This window comes from Bubalus bubalis, chromosome 2 (genome assembly GCF_019923935.1).
Source record: "Bubalus bubalis isolate 160015118507 breed Murrah chromosome 2, NDDB_SH_1, whole genome shotgun sequence".
Classification (NCBI taxonomy): Eukaryota; Metazoa; Chordata; class Mammalia; order Artiodactyla; family Bovidae; genus Bubalus; species Bubalus bubalis.
This window is the reverse complement of record NC_059158.1, coordinates 58,215,254-58,236,657: the sequence shown is the minus strand read 5'-3', so window position 1 is coordinate 58,236,657 and position 21,404 is coordinate 58,215,254. Positions and strand designations below refer to the sequence as shown.

The 21,404-nt window shown below is 39.7% G+C and overlaps 1 protein-coding gene across 13 annotated transcripts in view; it reads right to left on the bottom strand.

Annotated features, from left to right (window-relative positions):
* HIBCH (3-hydroxyisobutyryl-CoA hydrolase) overlaps positions 1-21,404 on the bottom strand; it is a 116,224-nt gene that overhangs the window by 17,318 nt on the left and 77,502 nt on the right. For 11 of the 13 annotated variants that reach the window (XM_044932475.1, XM_044932470.1, XM_044932472.1 and 8 more), the window contains exons 8-12: positions 19,240-19,385; positions 16,478-16,564; positions 11,723-11,781; positions 10,930-11,011; positions 637-756 (exon numbers count right to left, since the gene is read on the bottom strand). In XM_044932475.1, the coding sequence (XP_044788410.1) occupies positions 637-756; positions 10,930-11,011; positions 11,723-11,781; positions 16,478-16,564; positions 19,240-19,385 (494 nt within the window). The remainder of the gene's footprint in view (positions 1-636; positions 757-10,929; positions 11,012-11,722; positions 11,782-16,477; positions 16,565-19,239; positions 19,386-21,404) is intronic. The other 2 variants (XM_044932490.1, XM_025273386.2) reach the window with 1 other exon arrangement.

The window sequence follows — 21,404 nt, the reverse complement described above, 5'->3', positions numbered from 1 at the left end:
GTATCTTCACAATAATATTCCAGGACATGGAAGTCCATTAGGTATATCTGCTTTCTAGATATTAAACAATATTTCCTTTAAGTGATGAGTTTATTAATGCAAAGGTTCTCTACACATAACACAAAAGAGATAATTTTGCTTTAAAAGAATTTATCTGGAAGAAGAAATCACTATGACTAAAATATTTCCTGAAATCAATAATATTCTATGTGATTATTGCCTATTTTAAGTGTATCCATAATGGTATTTTAATGCTAGTCTATTAACTGAAACATGTAACTGACTAATAACTTCCCTTTGTGCATTTTATATATATTTAGATTTAGAGAATTTATGCTTCTTGCCTATGCCTGAAAATGGCATATAATTTCTGAAAATGGTTATAATTTCTATTTGAATTTCAAGAGGTCAGAGTCCTTCTTACAATTACATGCAAATTTAACTGCTATTTCATAAAGGCTTAACAATCTAGTATTTCCACACACCTTAAGCTAACTGGACCATTGTATTTTCACAGAGTAAATTTACAGTTTCAATTTTCTTGTTTATAAATGTTCTATATTTATCATGTTCTATAATGAACATATATGACTTTCACAACTAGAAAATGAAAATACTTTAAAGAAAAATTCTTACCATACAAGCTTGACTCAGCCGATATTCCATAATTAATACTTCTGGCAAGGTCTTTGAAGACCCTTCCATGAGTTGCCTTAGTGTGATCTTTAGTGAAGTTGGAGACATTTTATTAATTACCTATTAAAGAAAAAAAAAATTTTTTTTACTAGCTTTAGCCCAATACTTCCTTTACTTTTAAATAATAAACTAGCTGAGCTTTGATATAAATCACATTAAAATTTGCTCCTTAACAATACCTTCATACAACAAAATCTCACAAAAGTAAGATTATGCCTTAGCCTAATCGTGGCAAAGCACCAAACAAAAGTTTTTAGTCCAGTACCAGAAAGATCATTTTTTCTTTACTAAAAAAAAATGTATAACGTTCTCTAAAGTTTAAATTCTGTCAGCTTTAATCTCAAAAGAAGGAACACTAACAGAAATTCAAGTAAATTTAGATCATTTTACTCTTTAAAAATGCATTAAAAAATGGAGCTGATACTGACATTAAATAGAGGGTAAAGACAATGAACAGGAACTGAGAGTTTAAGAAGCTAATTAAAGGCAACAAATTGGCTTATTCTTCATCTAACTCAAAAGAATATATAAAGGTATAGGAAAAAATATAAATGCATATAATTCTGCTCTCTTCTGATGAAAGACTACAGAATATTCCCAATCTATTAGCATACTATGAGATGAATTTTCTAATCCTTCCATTAAAAAACCCAAATCACTACTTTTTAAAGACTGTCTTTGGGGCCTCCCTAGTGGCTCAGTGCTAAAGAATCTGCCTGGCAATGCAGGAGACACAGGGTTGATCCCTGATCCGGGAAGATCCCACGTGCCGCGGAGCAGCTAAGTCCGTGTGCCACAAACGCTGAGCCTGTGCTCTGGAGGCCAGCAGCCACAGCTACTGCGCCCATGGGCAGCATCCACGGAGCCTGCGCACCCGAGAGCCCGCGCTCTGCAACAAGAACAGGCCCGCTATGAGACGCCCACGCACCACAACCAAGAGCACTCCCTGTTTGCCACAGAGAAAAGCCCCTGTGGCAACGAAGACCTAGCACGGCCAAAAATAATAAGTAATAAATAAATAACTATACACAAGAAGAAAATTAGCTTAAAAATAAATTAATTAAAAAAATAAAAACTTTATTTGAACTGTTAAAAATACCATGGAGAAAAGTTTCAGTAAGTCACAGGCAGTATTCATTTAAGAAGCATTCAATGTAGTTTTCAAATTACAGAGGTCAGAGAAGAAGTCATTTGTTCATACAATAGAAATTATTTAATCATTTAATTTGAATAGCAGATATTTTAAAATACTTGCAAGGCACAAGAGAAATAAATCAGTGCTAAACAGGTCAAAACAAATTATTTGAAAAAGTATCGAAACCATTTTGAGTAGAAGCAATGTTTTCTACAAGGGGAAATGACACTTAGAAAATAAAAAAGTAAGGAATACTAATTAGAGACACTGTATACAGTTGGATTTTTAATTTTTTAAGAAAAGTCTAAAATGGTATATCCAATCGCTTTTTAAGAAGTTAATAAGAATAACATAGTTAAAACAACAGATATCAAACCCACAAAAACTCCTATCCTACATTATAGTTGATTAATGTAAAGAGTCTTTAATGAAATCTCCCATTTATGGGTCTGCCCCAAATCTTCAGGATACCTTCTTCACTCATTTTGAACAGAAATAAATGCCACCATTAAGAGAGAAAAAAGGCAAGTAACAGATAGGAGGAAGATATATGTAGCTTATGTACTGGATAAAGGACTTAATATGGATAGAAATATCCACATACATAGAAATAACTCCTACATATTAACAGTAATAATAAAGATTTAACAGACACTTCACAAGAAAAGATACCACACAGTCCATAAAGGTATGAATTAATACTCAGCCTCATTAGTCATCATGGGAAATGCAAATTAAAACCATTATGCAATGCTATTTTACATATACCAAAGTGACTAAAATGAAAAAGACAAGTAATCTCAAGCATTGGGGAGAATGTAGAGCAACTTACTATGCAATGTAAATTGGTACAACCATATTGGAAAACTTCTTGACAGTAACCAACATAAATGTACATACTGTTAAATTAAACAGGCCATCCAACTGAAGTGCCCTTAATGCTTTAGTAGCCTGTAAGCAAACCAAAATCTAATCCTGTAATGCCTCAAATTTAAAAATCAAAACTTAAGGACAACCAATCATAAACAGCCAATTTAGGCTTTCCCAAATAAAGCTACTGCTTAAGCTATAGCCAAACAAATAAGCTTTACTTCCACCTCCTTTCCATAAAAGACTTTGCCCCATTTGGATCAATTTTTGCTCAAATAAACTCTTAAAAATTTTAATATGCCTCCGTGTATCTTTTAACAACACACGTGATTTTGCAGAACTCCTTCTAGGTGTATACAGAAATGCGTATCTTTGTTACCCGAAGACAAAGACCAAATTGTTCATAGCAGCATTATTTCTAACAGTAAAAAACTACAAATAACCTCAAATGTCCTAGAAAAAGCAAAACTGCAGCAAATTTAATACCCACTTCTATAGCGCAAACTTTAAAACATAATTTGGCATATCATTTTATTTTTTAAATAATTAGCTTTACTAAAGTATAATTTACATATGATAAAATTCACTCATTTTAAGTGAATTTAGGTCTACAAATTTTGATGTATACAGTTGTACAACTACCTCCACAATAAGGATATAGAACATTTCCATCACCCCAAAGAGTTCTACTTCCCTCAATTCTATCACGGAGAAACAGTTTTCTGTGCCTACAGTTCTGGCTTTTCTAGAATTTCATAAAAATACAGTCATATATTAAGTAATCCTCTGTGTCTGCCTTCTTTCACTTGGCATAATGCTTCTGAAATTCATCCAAGCTTTTAATGTACCAACTCATCCCTTCTTATAGTTGAGTATAATATTCCACTGTATGAATTTATTACAATCTGTTTACTCATTCAACACCACCAGGGATTGGATTGTTTCCAGTTTGGGGCAACTATAAAGTTACTATGAACATGTAAGTACAAGCACCTGTGTAGACATATGTTTATAGTTTTCCTTTGGTAAATCCTTAGAAGCAGGATTGTTGGATTTTTCCAGTAAGTGTACATTTAACTCCATAAGAAACTGCCAAACTGCTTTCCTGCCAGAAATATGTGAGAGATAGGTGCTCCACATCTTTACCAACACTAAGTGTTGGTACTATCAACCTTTTAAATCTTAGCCATTCTAAAAGATGCTCAGCAGCATCTCATCATGGCTTTAATCTGCATATCCTAAAGATTTCTTGAGTGCCCTCATGGTTCAGTGGCTAAGGTTCCATGCTCCCAATGCAGGGGGCCTGGGTTCAATCCCTAGTCAGGGAAATAAGAATCCATCAAGCCGAAACTAAAACCTACCACAGATAGATATATTTTTTTAATAACAACAATAATAATAAAGATGCCAAGCATTTTTTCATGTGCTTCCTATCCGTTTGCATATCTTCTTTGGTGAAATGTCCACATTTCCCATTTTTAGTTGTGTTTACATCCTTATGTCATAAGAGTTCTTCATATATGGTGGATTTAAGTCTTGTTATCAGATACATGTCTTACAAATATTTCCTCCCAAAGTGTTGCTTCATTTTCCTGATAGTGTCTTCCAAAGAGGAAAGGTGTTTGACTATAATAAAGATTTATAATTTTTTTTCTTTTGCAATTCCAGCTTTTCACATTAAAAGAAAATCTTATCTAACCCAAAGTCACCAAGATTTTCTCCTATGCTTTCCTTTAGAGTGGTACAGTTTTAGCACTTACATTTAGGTTTGTAATCCAATATTTTGAACTGCATCTGGTGTGAAGGAGCTCAAAGCCTGTTACCCCAAGATATGCCACCTTGGCATATTGATTATTTTGAGTTTAAGGCATTTGGGAAACAATAGGTATAAGAAGGGCACTCTGACCCTCCTTTTCTTTTGAAAGCAGGAGATGCAATCCCTTATGTAAAAGGTACCCTCCCTGTGCCAGGAGGAAGGAAGACATTCTGATCACCAGAAACAGGGAATCTGGGGCCAATGCGTGTGTGCTAAGTAGCTTCAGTCATATCTGATCTGACTATTTGCGACCCCATGGACTATAGCCCGTTAGGCACTTCTGTCCATGGGATTCTCCAGGCATGAATACTGGAGTGGGTTGCCATTTCCTTCTCCACTGGGGCCAATAAATCCATACAAATAAGCCTTGTTTACTTCTTCACCATGTACTACTCCTAACCAAAAGTTCTTTGTCTTGTCAATTCTTCACAATTTATTGTCTGTTTTATCTAAAAGTTATGAAAGCTTCCTGCTCTGGTCATCCTTCACATCTTCATTCTCTTGTACAGACATCCATGTACCTGTAAAAATTTAATAAAATCTGTATATTCTTTTCCCATTGATCTGTCTTATGTGATTCTCATAAGTGTGATTCTCAGACCAGTCAGAGAACCTAAGAGGATAGAGAATTTTTTCCTCCCTACAAGAGCAAAGTAAGAGCCAGTAACCTTTTTTTCCCCCTGCATATGGATATCCATTTGTTTCAGAGCCATCTGTTGAAAAGGCTTTCTTCTCCCCACTCAATTATCCTGGGAGTTCAGAGGAAGTTTCAATCTAGTATTAATTTATCCCCACTGCTCAAGTGTAAACCTTCTGGCTCATGGCCGTGTGAACACTTCCCAGACCTGTGAGAGCCTTGCTAACTATTCCAGCTACTGTTTTCCTGTGACTCTTTCCCTGGTCTTGTGGAGCTTTACCCATAACGTTTACAGATCAATATCCTGGAAATTCCTCTGAGAAGAAAGCGGAATCAATCTTAGGGCTCTCTTGTTTGTTTCCCTTCTCTCAGGAACCATATGTGCTGCCTGCTTTGTCCAATGTTTATAAACACTTGTTTCATACATTTTGTCCAGGTCTCTAGTTGTTTACAGGAGAACAATTCCTGTAACAAATTTTCTGAATACAGGTCATTTTATTCTTAAATAGTCCAGTATACAGGTAATTCTCAAAGCTTACAGAAAGATTAGTAATCTTTTCAGTTCAGTTCAGTTGCTCAGTCGTGTCCGACTCTTTGTGACCCCATGAATTGCAGCACGCCAGGCCTCCCTGTCCATCACCAACTCCCGGAGTTCACTCAGACTCACGTCCATCGAGTCAGTGATGCCATCCAACCATCTCATCCTCTGTTGTCCCCTTCTCCTCCTGCCCCCAATCCCTCCCAGCATCAGAGTCTTTTCCAATGAGTCAACTCTTCGCATGAGGTGGCCAAAGTACTGGAGTTTCAGCTTTAGCATCATTCCTTCCAATGAACACTCAGGACTGACCTCCTTTAGGATGGACTGGTTGGATCTCCTTGCAGTCCAAGAGACTCTCAAGAGTCTTCTCCAACACCGCAGTTCAAAAGCATCAATTCTTCAGTGCTCAACTTTCTTCACAGTCCAACTCTCACATCCATACATGACCACTGGAAAAACCATAGCCTTGACTAGACGGACCTTTGTTGGCAAAGTAATGTCTCTGCTTTTGAATATGCTATCTAGATTGGTCATAACTTTTCTTCCAAGGAGTAACAGTCTTTTAATTTCATGGCTTCAGTCACCATCTGCAGTGATTTTGGAGCCCAAAAAAATAAAGTCTGCCACTGTTTCCACTGTTTCCCCATCTATTTCCCATGAAGTGATGGGACCAGATGCCATGATCTTCGTTTTCTGAATGTTGAGCTTTAAGTCAGCTTTTTCACTCTCCTCTTACACCTTCATCAAGAGGCTTTTTAGTTCCTCTTCACTTTCTGCCATAAGTGTGGTGTCATCTGCATATCTGAGTAACCTTTTAAGTTTCTCTTTTTAATACTTTGCTACTACTCTTTCTTAAAATCTATGCCCTGGTTAATGTTCTCAGTTTTCCTATTTTTCCTCCAATTTTTCAGTGCACGAATTCTATACAGAGGCTTGTCATATTGGTGTATGTTATCTTCTTCAAGCAAAAACAGTTTCATTTCATTCTTCATGAAATGAGCATTGTAAAATAAAAACATACATAAATCTCACATTGGTGATTAAAGAGAAGAAATACCTAAGAATCTAATAAATTTTCTAGTACTGGAAAAGGAAAGTACATGCCCTCTCTCTAGGCCTGTAACACAGCAGACTGTCCTACATCAATAACCAGAAAACACCCAAAGGACAAGTCAAAAGCAACACTGGATTCCCTGGTCCTTTGCTCAGGACCACCTTCCTGGACACTAATCTGACTCGCTGCTCCCTGCTCTTGTCTCTCTGCCTCTCTTGGCCATGAGTACGTCACTCCTCAGTGCTCCTAAGGCTGGTGACTCATTTAAATTCCTTCCTTGGCTTAGTGTTCTTGCTGAGAATTGAGGTAAGGCAGGTAGTCTCAACCTCTTCTACTTATGATTCCTTTGATTCCTGACATCGCTTGTAATCCTGGAAAAGAAAAACTTCTCTGATTGGCCCCCAAGAACCTTCTTTACTTTGGCAAGCCTGCACGTCTCGTTAACAGAAAAGGGAGAATTGAAACAGGAGAGCAGGACCTACAACTGAACACCAAGAAAAAAAACAGCTGATTTAAAAATGACCAAAGAACATTTCTCCAAAGAAATACAAATGGTCAATATGCATAGGAAAAGATGTTCCATATCACCAACCACTAGGGAAACGCTAATAAAAACCACAATGATACATCACCACCCAGTCATTAGGATGGTTATGAGGAAAAAAAAAAAAAGACAAAATAACCAGTGTTGGCAAGGATGCAGAAAAATTGAAACCTCTGTGTTCTGTTGTCTGTGGGGCACCTGCTATGGGAAGGAGTACAGAGGTCCTCAACACATTAAAAACAGAATTACCATGTGATGCAGCAATTCTACTTCTGGGTATGTCTGCAAACAATTAAAAGCAGATATTTGTACACCCACGTTCATAGCAGCATTATTCATAAGAGCTAAAAGGCAGAAGCTACTCAAATGCTTCCAGATGGATGGATAAATAAACTGTGGCATAAACATACAATAGAATATTATTAAGCCTTAAAAAGGAATGAAATTCTGGTACCAGCTACAACATGGATGAACCTTGCTTTTTCATCAAGGTAAGTGACATAAGTGAATTATTTCATCATGGTAAGTGAAATAAACTAGTCACAATAGGAAAAAATGCTGCATGATTCCACTTACGCAAGGTGTCCAGTATAGTCAAATTCACAGAAAAGGAAAGTAGAATAGTTGTTTCCAGGGACTGGGAGGAGAGGGAAATGAGGAGTTATGGTTTAATGGGTATAATGTTTCAGTTTTGCAATCTGAAAATATTCTGGAGATTGGCGGCACAACAACGTGAATATACTTAACAATGCTAAACTGTACACTTAAAAGTGGTTCAGAAGGGACTTCCCTGGCAGTCCAGGAGTCTGCCTTGCAATGCAGGGGTCACCGGTTCGACACCTGGTGGGGGAACTAGGATCCCATATACTCTGGAGTAACGGGGCCGTTATGCTGCAACTACTGAGCCCGTGCACTCTAGAGCCCGTGCGGCACAACCAGAGAGTCCACAACAAAAATCTCACGTGATGCGATAAGGATCCCGCATGTCACAACTAAGACCCGACACAGCCAAATAAGTTTGCTTGGCACCATGAACAATGTACCCCATAAGAAGGACAGGAGATTTGATGAATTCCAACCTTAAGCATGATTTAAATAATGGAAAATGGTATACTGGAACTTAAGAGGAAAGTCTAAGAAAGCACATTAGAAGCCATAAAATAAGGTACGATAAAAATTCCATCAGTTGTAAAGAATTTACAACTTCCCTATTTATCATTTTTTAAGTCCACATGTTATCCTATAGTGAAAGTGAAAGTCTCTCAGTCATGTCCGACTCTTTGCGACCCCATGGACTATACAGTCCATGGAATTTTCCAGGCCAGAATACTGGAGTGGGTAGCCTTTTCCTTCTCCAGGGGGTCTTTCCAACCCAGGAAGTGAACCCAGATCTCCCGCATTGCAGGTGGATTCTTTACCAGCTGAACCACCAGGGAAGCCCAACAGAGATCGGTAGTTAAAAATCTAAAGAAAGGATTAAAGAAAAACCTTATGTTACTTAATGATAAGCAAGTATGTTGAAAAGAATCCTGTCCTTCCTCATGGACAATCCTGGAGAGAAAAGAACCCCTAAGACAGAGCAGATGTTTGCAACTTCCAACATCAACACAGACTAGATCACTAGGGCTTGCAGAAGAAAGACAGGAATCCTGAAGAGCCCACAGGCTTAGGAGCAATCTTGAGGTTTACTGACACAGAGTTAGAATCTTCTTTAAAATTTGTTCAAACACATGCTCTGCAAACCTGTTACTGAAGCACTAACAACTATCTCCTCCCTCGGGGTTGTTTTCTGGTGTGTGTCCCGGTTGACATAATTAAAAGGAGCCCTATATCTAAACTGTCAGGGAAGCCTCAGTGGGAACTTTTGATCCCTATAGCATGTTATGCCCAGCAGATACTAATATGTGGAGCCACATTCACTCACCAGAGCAGGTCAACTGAATAAAAATGAACATCAGTCCTTCCAGGGAGAGTGCTCAGTGCTGACCCTGTGATAGGTGACTTGCCAAGTAGCCGCCTCTGAATGCAGAATATACATACTGCCAGAGGAATGGGAGGAAAACTGATCTGAGTTCCATCCCTCAGTTTTGGGGTAGGCCAGTGGTTTTAAAATAATATGGCTAGTTGCTTTTCTGTGCTGCCTTAAAGTGATGCTATATAGCCTATGAGAGAATATGCTGCCCCATGACTGCTTTCAAATGAAACTGCCGAGTGCATACTTAACGCTATTGCGGGGGGATGGGGGAAGGCGGGACCAGGAATGCTGACTTCTGTGTTGTTCTGAAACCAAGAGAATCAAATTCCAAGTCAGATTCCTTGAAATATAAAATGATTGCCTACATTTATGCAAACATTCCTGAGAGTTGTTAATGGTAACATTACTTTTGTGAATTAGGGAAACACATGGCTGTTTTGGGCTTCCCTTGTGGTTTAGCTGGTAAAGAATCCACCTGTAATGTTTTGGGTTTCCCTTGTGGTTCAGCTGGTAAAGAATCCACCTGTAATGTGGATTCAACCTGGGTTCAACCCCTGGGTTGGGAAGATCCCCTGGAGAAGGGAAAGGCTACCCACTCCAGTATTCTTGCCTGGAAAATCCTGTGGATGGAGGAGCCTGCTGGGCTACAGTCCATGGGGTCATAAAGAGTCTCACACGACTGAGCTACTTCACTTTCACTTTGAAAGTTAATAAAATCTCCATAATAAATAAGATCCTAAGTGACAAATTAACATTCCCTCAAGAATGAGGAAATATTTTCATCTTTACAGGTAAGATTTAACTTAAATTTTTGTCAGTAAGTTATCTGACAACTGAAATGCTATACCTATAAACTGAAAAATACTATCAGATAATGAGAAACCACCTTTTCTTTTCAGGGTAAGGAAACATACTTTTTCTTTCCTTTGTCTAGTCTAAAGTAAACCAAGTTTAACAGTCACGTGACGGTGCCACAGATGTCAGTACCCACTGTGCGCTCATTCACACAAAACCGCTTCTCCTGCTGTCAGTACCCACTGTGCGCTCATTCACACAAAACCGCTTCTCCTGCTGTCAGTACCCACTGTGCGCTCATTCACACAAAACCCGCTTCTCCTGCTGTCACAGGTGAGTCATGTTGAAGAAAGACCAGTGTGCCAACACTGGGGAACACCACTTAGCACTAGCTATGGCTGAAGGTGGAGCCTCTTGCTGGTTTAAAAGCGATCACTTTCTTATTAAACCTCCTGCTAAAAAGACCAGATCCTGATGCGTTGCAACTTTAACAGAACTTACATTTTAATGTCACAACTGCAATAAATTATAAGGTTACTGTTGTCCATCAATCTAGCCCTTCTAATAAAAATGTCCCTGAACATTTCTCCCTCAAGACAAAAAGGACTACTGGAGATGAAGCATGCTTATGAAGTCCTTCTCTATTCCATTCAAAGAACCTAAAAACAGCTTCGCTTTGCTGTCACTATCCAGTGGGTAGACAGGGCATCTGAGTTTAGGTAAAGGCTCTGTGGAACTACTCTCTGATGCTCAATGGAGCTCAGAAAGAACGCTGTGCAGTGGGCCACGCCCCCAGCACAGAGCTCTGACACCCCCAGAGGCTGCTCTGTCACGAGTTCACCACACTCCAGGCAGAGACAGTCTGTTACCTGCAGCTGCTCCAGGGCAAAAGATGAGCCGTCTTGCTGTAAATTGTCAACAATCTGTTCCACAGTATTAGCTGAGAACCAACTATTAAAAAAAAGGAAACATATGACTTCAACAATATGCAAGCAATTTCTTCTTTCCATGATAGCAACGAATCTAAACATAGATTTCCCTTAAACCTTATTTCAAAAATGAAAAAATTTCCAACCTATACTACAGGATGATGAAATAAAATACTGCCTCTCTGGGTATGTGTTTGCAATCTACCTTCACTAATATGAATATAGCCTGAATTTTCTCTTTTGCTTCCTTGAATCTACTATATATACATAAATGATGTCTGAACTATAAAAAAACACGGATGCCTCTAAAGTACAAAGATAGTTGCCTTATATTCCAGTGGTTTTTTCCTCCTCTTATGTTTCAGTCAGTCTGTCTCAAACACTGCACAAAACTTTTTGCTGACCAGCTTGATAAGACCTTCAGAAAAGATGACTTCATGAAGATAAAAGATAAGTTAATTGGTATTTTCAGGCCTCTCTTCCTCATTAAAGAAAAAGAAAGATGTTTTGTGATAAAATGAAACATGATAGATTACTTAAATATAATGAATTTATTTCCCCCTGAAAGAGTGGGCACGAAGCCACTTTCAAAGGTAAGTGAAAATAAAAACACCGTGTTACCTGATCTCAGAATTCGGTGCACTGTCAAACGGCACAATGACAGTGTCAGTAAATTCAATTTAATATAGTCTTTCCAAAGGAACAGATGTGATTGAGATCTCTCTTTAAGTACCTGTTTATTTTGTCCACGTGTTCCTCGAGTATAAAAGGCTTGCCTTGATCAGTCTTTGACTGTTTGAAAAGAAAACCTTTAATTAATTTGAAGTAATACAAATCTTTGTAAAACCTTTAAAATTTTCACCATATTTAAAGATATATTTTGAGGGAAATTACAACTTTCGGTCAAAATTACATCCAGTCTCATAAATAACTACCACTGTATGTTCAAAAGTCAGACTATGTATTATTCTGGACGAACACTTGATAAAAGTATCAACAGCAAAAATAATGTTCTTGTATTTTTATTTGTAGGCATCATACATGATGATGTCATCATCAAAGTGTGTCAGTGAATTTAAGGATTGCAAGGGACCTGAGAAGTCATCCTGCCCCAATTTCTGATACAGAAATTCCTTCCACATCTCTGATGTCCCCACAGCACTGACCTCTAGGGGAAAAAACACTACCTGAGAAAGGAACTCATGAGTGCGTGAAAAACTATAATTAGGATTAAAAAAAAATTCTGGACCAAAAACCCACCCTCTCCTGTTTATAGTTCTAGTTAATGCCCCTGAGTTAATCTCTTCTTGCACAGTGCAGTTTTGAGTCCCCTTACAATCCAGAGCTGCCTATGCACAAGTTCCAGTTTATTCTCCAAGTGTGGTACAGTACCTTAGCTGCAGGTGTGGCTGAATCATATCCTTGCTTATTTGGGAAACATGCTTTATGTAACAGGACTAACTGTTAGGGGAAGCACGCTGACTGGAACCGCCCACCCCGCCTAGGCACCATAGTAACCACGTGCATGAGATGTTTTAGGACAGGAGGTCTAGTAAGGAACACAGAACTAGTAAGTTACTACCAACCAGAAGAGTTCAGAAGAGATCAAAAGGAGATGCCACGTGCCCTACCATCTCCCAGAACCCTTCTCACTGGCATCCACCTTGGCTGAGCAATGTGTACACCACCAGGAAGGACTCTGAATCAGAGGGACTGACCAAAGACAACCCAGAAACTAGTCCCATACCATAAAACCAAGACTGCGAGCCACGAGGCAGAACCGTTCTGGGTTCCTTTACCCTACTGCTCTCTGTCCGGGCACCCCTTGCCAGTAAAATCTCTTGCTTTGTCAGCACGTGTATCTCCTCAGAAATTCATTTCTGAGTGTTAGACAAGAGCCCACTCTCAGGCCCTGGAAGGGGTGCCCCTTCCTGCAACAACTCTGGCTTAGTTTAGGGGCAGTCTTAATACGCTACTGGTTTCCACTGAACAGTTAAGACTTTTTTTAAATTGGTGCTGTTGTAGGCTACCTTTCTTCCATCCTGTACTTATGAATTTGGTACCCTGGACTGAAATTCAATTAACTCTATTGTGACATTGTGACTTAAAATAAAAAACATGTATCTGGTCTTCACCCATATATTTGGCCATTTGTTCCAGGCTCACAGTTCCCAAAACCCATGGAAATCCCTAAGTGGAGCATCTTTTGTTATAATATGTGGTCTTCTGTCCTCCGTTCCTGACATGAAGGTAAAATGGGTGTCTTCTGTTATTCACAAGCCCTTTTCAATCATACCTCTGTTTATGTTCCTGAGGAAAGCCCCCAGGTGCCAGGGGAACCGACCAAGGGAACTCTGAGTCTCATCGCTCACTGTCCACACTCTCCCACACCTCCCCCTTCTCCACCTTCAGTGAAGGGAAAGGGGCTGGAAATTGAGTTTGATCACTAGTGGGCAATGATTTAATCAACTGTCCGTTCGTAGTGAAGCCTCCGAAAAACTCCAAAGGACGGGGTCTGGAAAGCTTCCACAGTGATAAACACGCAGGGAGAGTGGTTCACCCCAGCTCCTGGGGACAGAGCTCCTGGGCGTGGGGCCCTTCCGGATCTTACCCAATGCATCTGTCCATTGAGCTGTGCATTCATACCCTTCACCGTGTGCTTTATAATAAACCAAAAAATGTTATGTGTGTCCCTGAATTCTATGAGTCACTCTAGCAAGTTCTCAAAGCCGAGGAGGGGATCATGAGCACCCCAGTTTGCTGCCAGTCAGTGAGAGGTACAGGTGACAACCTGAGATTTGTAACTGGAGTCTGAAGGACGGCCCATCGTGTGGGACTGGGCCCGTGAGTTGTGTGATCTGATGGTAATCTCAGGTGGGTAGCGTTGGCACTGCAATGAGTCATAAGACGCCCCGCTGGTGTTGTGGAGGACCACCTAATACGTGGAAAGCAAACACATCTGCGTCAGCGTGTCGTGAACACGCGGTGGTGAGAGAATAGAGGGAACACACGGGATGTTCCCCACCCACTGATCAAATTTCATATTTTTACTATTAAACATATTACTATGAACTGGAAGCATTTTTTTTTTCCGCCCACATGTTTACCTAACTTATTTTCTTAGTTTCAAATCAATCTGATCAAAATGCCATCAACATTCTTATCCAAATAACTGAAAAAAACAAAAAACACTGAATAAGGCCAAGATGACTTTACTTACAGACCAACAGCTACACACTTATCAGAACTCTCTGGTAAGGCCCTTCAGCCTCCACACACTATGATCCATCCCTCATTTATCCAACTTGACAACATAAGAGACTGTCAAATGCTTTGACAAACTCCGATGAAACCCTCACATGCTTGTATTCATATTCACAGCATTAAGTGTTCAAGGCCCATGAATCTCTACTCATGTTTTTCAGTTCTGGGTAATTTTAGGGTGCTGCTGCTGCTGCTAAGTCACTTCAGTCGTGTCCGACTCTGTGCAACCCCACAGACGGCAGCCCACCAGGTTCCCCCGTCCCTGGGATTCTCCAGGCAAGAATACTGGAGTGGGTTGCCATTTCCTTCTCCAATGCATGAAAGTAAAATGTGAAAGTGAAGTCGCTCAGTCGTGTCCGACTCTTCGCGACCCCATGGACTGCAGCTCACCAGGCTCCTCCGCCCATGGGATTTTCCAGGCAAGAGTACTGGAGTGGGGTGCCATTGCCTTCTATTTCTCTAAATATTTCCTATCCTCTATTACAAATTCCTGACAGTTAAGATATTGGACCTCCTGGAATAATTTTCCTTTCTCTTCATTTTTCATCTTATTATCCTCTTCGAGTTTTCCTCATCTACCAATTTTAGTCTAATCTATTGTGGGTTTTTCTTCTCCCTTTCACTGTCATATTTTAAATATCTTTTTTATTCTTTAACTATTTCTCTTAGTAACAACTGTTCTTATTTCACAGATAAAATATTTTCCTCTTATCTGAAGATAAAAAAAAAAACAAAACACAGCCAAATCTATAATTGTCTAGTTTCCTTCTTGCACTGTCTACTCCCTTCGAGTAACTTTTTTGGCCAATCTCTGGTTTTTAATGCCTGACAATCTTTGTTCTTCTGTGTGAAGTACTAAAATTTAGAAGCTCTGTAATGTCAATTGCAATTATAGAAGTGTCAATTATCTATACATTATGAGATGATCACACAAAGGCCTGAACGTTTCTTTCATTAGAGGGGTCCTCAAATGTCAATAGCTACACGTTTTCTTTTCCTTCTAATGAATGCTTGGGAGCGGGATGGTGCTATGTACTAAATGTTTGTGTCCCCACAAAACTCACATTGAAAGCCTAACTCCAATGTGATGGTATTTGGGGGGTGAGGCCTATGGGAGGTATCTAAGTCAAGAGGATGGAGCCCTCGGGATGGGATTAGTGGCCTTATACACAGAGCCCTCAGAGAGCTCACTTTCTCTCTCTGCTGTGTGAGGATACAGCAGGAAGGCATCCATCTAAAGAACAGGAAGAGGGCCCTCACCAGGAACCTAATCAGCTGGCACCTTGATCATGGACTTGCCAACCCCCAAAACCCTGAGAAACTTCTGTTGTTTAAGCCACAGGTCTACAGCAATTTTGTTATGGCTGCCCAAACTAAGATAGATGGTATGTAAGAACTCTAGGAGCCAACCAGGAAAAGAGCATTCCTCCCATTTAATATGTTCTGCATCTTTTCAGTAGAACACCTCATCTACCCTGCCCTTAGCCAGCGAGGCCCTGTCAGAGGCCCTGGTACCTACAAAGAGTCTACAGCAAGAACTGGTTTGCTTATTGGCTTCCCGCATTAAAGGATAAGTAGCTGCCCTCATCCTTCCACTTTCTAGCTTCTAAAATAGTGACATCTCATACCTGCCACTGTCTCCTCTTCTGTTCTACTTCTCTTTGTGGATTCCTGCCTTTTCTATTCCTTTATTATAATTTTAGTGGGGCTCAGGAGAGAGCATATATTCAATCTATTGATATCATTTTTAACTACAAGTCATGTAGCATGTTTATAGATTCTCAGCGCTCAAAAGAAAACTTAAGGTAGACTACATAAGCAATTAAAAGAAAACACTGCAATGTACTTCATTATTATATTCAGACAGATACCAGAGTTTCACTTTAGCAGCTCCACAAGTAGCATCTACATTGAAGCTACATTATAGAAAAGTCACAGTGTGTTGTAAAAAGCCCTTCCTTGCAAGGGCCAGTCACAAGGCTATGCCCTGAAACTGACCAGCAACGAGAAAACAAGCCATGTAGTTGCAGGTAAAGAAGTCATCTTCTCAGACGGCCATCCTAACAACTGTGAAACACTGACGCTCCCATCAGGTTTTAAAGTAAATAAATCCCACTGTGTTTATTTATATTCACAAACTATAATATTCATCAACTTCTAATTTTTCAGTCACTTCCCCTTTCCCATGAATTAAAATCTGAGGTTAGAATACTGTTAAGATTACCTTTGCATGGTAAGTTTCTAAGACATCTGCAATATTTTCTTTTGAAGGAGATTTCAGGGCTAACAAATCTTCTTCTAGCATGCCCAACTACAGGTGGAAAAAAAGGAAAACATTTAAAAACCCATAGAAACACAATTTTTTTTTAAGAAATCTTATTCTTTAATAAAAATCCTTGTCTTAAAATTATGACACTCGCTTTTCAGCTGAGTCAATGAAGGCAATTTTCACTGAAGCTGCACGCACACACATTCCCACAAAGCTAATGCTGCCTTGCAAGGAATGGATAAAGATGAACAAAACTGAAGAGGAGAAATAGAAACATTCATCTTTGTTTCCCTCTGGCTATGGAGCACTGCTGCTGCTGCTAAGTCACTTCAGTCGTGTCTGACTCTGTGCGACCCCATAGACGGCAGTCCACCAGGCTCCCCGCTCCCTGGGATTCTCCAGGCAAGAACACTGGAGTGGGTTGCCATTTCCTTCTCCAATAAATTTTACTTTAACCAATTTTAATTAAAAACTGCCACTTGTGACTAACAGTTACTGTAGTTGATGCACAGCTCTAGAGTATAGCCACACTTAACTCTTGGACAGCTGTTAACATAACTCATGCCATCTTGCACCCACACAAGTTCTTCTGCTCTTCCACTGACCCTACCAGGACTGTGCTGTGCAGTAACCCTTCTCTATCAAGCGCTCTGTGGTTAACAGACCTCATTTAATAATCATTGAGGCCAGGTGGTCTCTATGCTCTGTTAAGTCCCCAGATGATGATGAAGACTCTGGCTAACATATCCCCAGTGCCCAAGAGATGCCATGGAATTCAAGTGTGTGTGCTAAGTTGTTCCAGTCGTGTCTGACTCTTTGTGACCCCATGGACTGTAGTCTTCCAGGTTCCTCTGTCCATGGAATTCTCCAGGCAAGAATACTGCAGTGGGTTGCCATGCCTTCCAAGGGATCTTCCCAACCCAGGGATCGAACCCACGTCTTACATCCCCTTCAATGGCAAGCAGGTTCTTTACCAGTAGCACCACCTGGGAAGCCCACCATGGAATTTCCCAGGCAAGAATACTAGAGTGGGTAGCCATTTCCTTCTCCAAGGGATCTTTCCAACCCAAGGATAGGACCTGTGTCTCCTGCATGGCAGGCAGATTCTTTACCATCTAAGCCACCAGGGAAGCCCAGAAATGAGTTAACCATTCATAAATCCTGATTTAGGAATGCATGTCCTGTTTCCAAGCACACACCCCCATACCCAGAGGTCAACTATAAAACCATCCCAGTGGCCCCTCAGCTGTGAATGCTACCAGATCACTGTCTGCCCAATCCCACCCTGAGAATATGTTACCCTATAATAAACTGATCCAGTGATTATACGGAGACACCTGCCTCATTTTTTTGGTCTTAAGATACTGTCCCAGTTTGGTGGGTACTTTTTGTTCCCTCTATCTTCCAACAGCTCTCCATCTATATCCCTCACATACCTATTCCTAAGCTCAGCCAAATGGACTTTTTACTGTTTCTAAAACAAAGCTAATGCTTTTCTACCCTACAGGCTTGCTCATTACAGCTTCCTCTATCCAGAAAACCTTCTCCTGACTTAAGGCCCAGTTGACCTGTTAAGATTCAAATTGAACTGCAACCTATAGGAGAAAACTTTCAGTCCTTTTTTATAAGTAATCTCTTCCTCCTTTCAGTCCATTGAATCCTTTCTTTGTATTCTGTTTGTAGACTTATCATACTTTACTCTGTCAGATGATACAGGTGGTTTTTTCTCTCTTTTACCTCTAGCTCCATTCTCAATGGGTACTACTCATTTCTATTATCTGCTTCAGGCCCTGTAAATGGTAGCCTATGCACTGCAGATATTACTAGGCAGACTGACAAAAAAAGGAAGGGTTGTGGATCAGTTCCCCCCACCAGCCTTAACCAAATTCCACTATAATCAAGAATGTCCCTCTAGAGTAGATAACAGAGTGCCCCTGTTTGCTCCCTGTAACAGGTCAGGGAAGAATGAGACAGCCACCTACTCAATGTGACTGAAGATGCCCATAAAGATCTGAAAATTCAGGCAAATGTGATGAAAGGCCCTCATGTCAGCATTACAGGGACAACCTTCAACTTTGTATACTTTCATACATTCTAATAACATTCCCTCCCCTATCCCCTAACATCCTAACCTCAAGATCAGAAATCCTTTTTCTCCTGCCCTCAATCTTTCCCAGCATCAGGATCTTTTCCAATGAGTTGGCTCTTCATATCACGTGGCCAAAGTATTGGAGCTTCAGCTTTAGCATCAGTCCTTCCAATGAATATTCAGGGTTGATTTCCTTTAGGACTGCCTTGTTTGATCTCCTTGTAATCCAAGGAACTCTCAAGAGTCTTCTCCAGTATCACAGTTCAAAAGCATCAATTCTTCAGCATTCAGCCTTCTTCTTTTATAAATTCAGATTTTATATAATAGACTTTCTTAAAGTATTACTTTTTTTTTTTTCACACAGACTATAATTATCCATTAAAAGATACTCACTGGAGGTACCAGGCAAAACAGCCCTGGATCTAGATACAATTATCTCCATTTTGCATACGAGAAAACTGAGGATTGAAGAGCTTAAGCGCCTTCCCCACGGCCACACAGCTTTAAGGGCAGATGCAGATGCAGGACTCAGACACATGTTTGCCAAAAGCCTGTTATCCCAAACACTTATACCCCGTGCAATATGAGTTATTCCAACAACACAAAGTGCAGCTATCCAAGTAATTACCTTTTCAGAATCTACAAAGTGTGTAGCAATTCCTGCTGTGTACACATCTCTTCCTTTCAGCCTGAATCCTGTTAATGCAAGGAAGTACCCAAGTTTTCCTTGAAGTCGTGGCAAGAAATAACCTCCACCCACATCAGGGAATAGCCCTGTAATTAAAAACAAAAAGAGATAACGATTCAAATGAAAGAGATAACTGCAGCTCTCTTACTTTATATCAAAGGCCAGTCTTCTCTGGAGTCTGAATCTATATTAAAAATATTATTACTATACCATGGTACTATAATGCAACACATACAACACAACCAATATCACAAAAGACTTGCTATAAATTGTGCTAATTTAATTAGGATATCTTTCAAATTTTTCATGTTTCATTTCTATAGAAGACAATAAAGGGTTTGATGACACAGTGTTTTACATGTAAATGCTTGATAAATATTACCTAAATTTCTTATCTCAACTACTACTTTTTAAGAATCTCCAATGTAGGTAAAGACTGAAAACAAATATTTCCTGTCCAAATGATTAGCACAGAAAAAAATGTAATCTGTGGCTATTATGTGATAAATTATTATTACCATTCAATCAATTTCTAAACAGTCAAATATCTAATATTCAAGATACTTAAAGTGATGTGATAACCATTAGTTCTAATAAATGAACAAGTTTATACCTAATCAACAGAACTTGTACCTATTCTTTTCTTAACCATGAGTATTTTAAAAATTCCCTTATTCTCTCTACTGGCAACAACTAAAAACAGCAGATATGCAAATACTTGTTAATATCCTACGTTTTGGTGTTTAAGAGCTTCCTAAACAAGTTTGACTCTCTAGGTTTAAAAGCTATCTATTTCAAAATCGCTTCAATTAACTAAGCTGAGATAAAAATACAAGCATTCAAATTCTTTCCAGGTCCACTTGCCAAAAACTTCCTAGACTTGAAAGAATCAGTGGCGTGTTACTGTAAATAGAAATGTCTCTTAACATCTCAAACAACATAGGTCTAAAGTTGAATTCATAACCCCTGCCCACCCCCGCCAACACTGTCATCCAGTATCACCCACCCCAATAAAGGGTACAACTATCCAGACTCAGATCTCCTCCTGTACCACCCCCTCAACCCTCCACCAACAACCATGATCTGTTGTTTCCTCCTCTAGACAGTTCTCTGCACAACAGCCAGTGATCTTTTTAATAACACAAATCTTTTTTTAATGCTCTTGTCTGACTGAATTTTTTAAATTATCTTAATAACACAAATTTTGATGAGTCTTGTATTCTATTGCTTAAAAGTCTTCCATGACTGCCCATTTCTTTTAGATTAAAACTAACACCTTTAGCAGTCTTCAAGACCCCTTATCACTTTCTCAATTACATCTCTTACCACTCACTCACTATATCCCAGGCACTTTGGTCATCTTTCTGTTCCTCAGTGTTCATTCCTACTTTCCCCTGAACTTCAGGAGCACTCTGTCCAAGCAAAAACACCTCTATCCTGAAGCACTTTCATCTGTTCCAGAGCCCCACGTTCTCCCTTCGCCCCTTGCCTCAGTGGCTGCTTCCTTCCAGTGCCTCCGCTGGCTTCACTTCCCTTGGGCCTGCACATGCTGCTGTACCTCCGCCTCATCTTAGACTATCCGCTCCCCACTACACATTTCCTTAGCTCTGACAGCTTCAGATAACATCGATGTGATGGACTGAAATGTATCCCAAACTGTGTCCCATAATCTTAAGCTGAAGTCCTAGCCCTACAATGTGACAATTTGGAGAAGGGGACTCTAAAGAGGTAACTAAGATTAAAGAATGCTCAAACTACCGCACAATTGCACTCATCTCACATGCTAGTAAAGTAATGCTCAAAATTCTCCAAGCCAGGCTTCAGCAATACATGAACCGTGAACTTCCAGATGTTCAAGCTGGTTTTAGAAAAGGCAGAGGAACCAGAGATCAAATTGCCAACATCCGCTGGATCATCGAAAAAGCAAGAGAGTTCCAGAAAAACATCTATTTCTGCTTTATTGACTATACCAAAGCCTTTGACTGTGTGGATCACAATAAACTGTGGAACATTCTGAAAGAAATGGGAATACCAGAACACCTGACCTGCCTCTTGAGAAACCTATATGCAGGTCAGGAAGCAATAGTTAGAACTGGACATGGAAC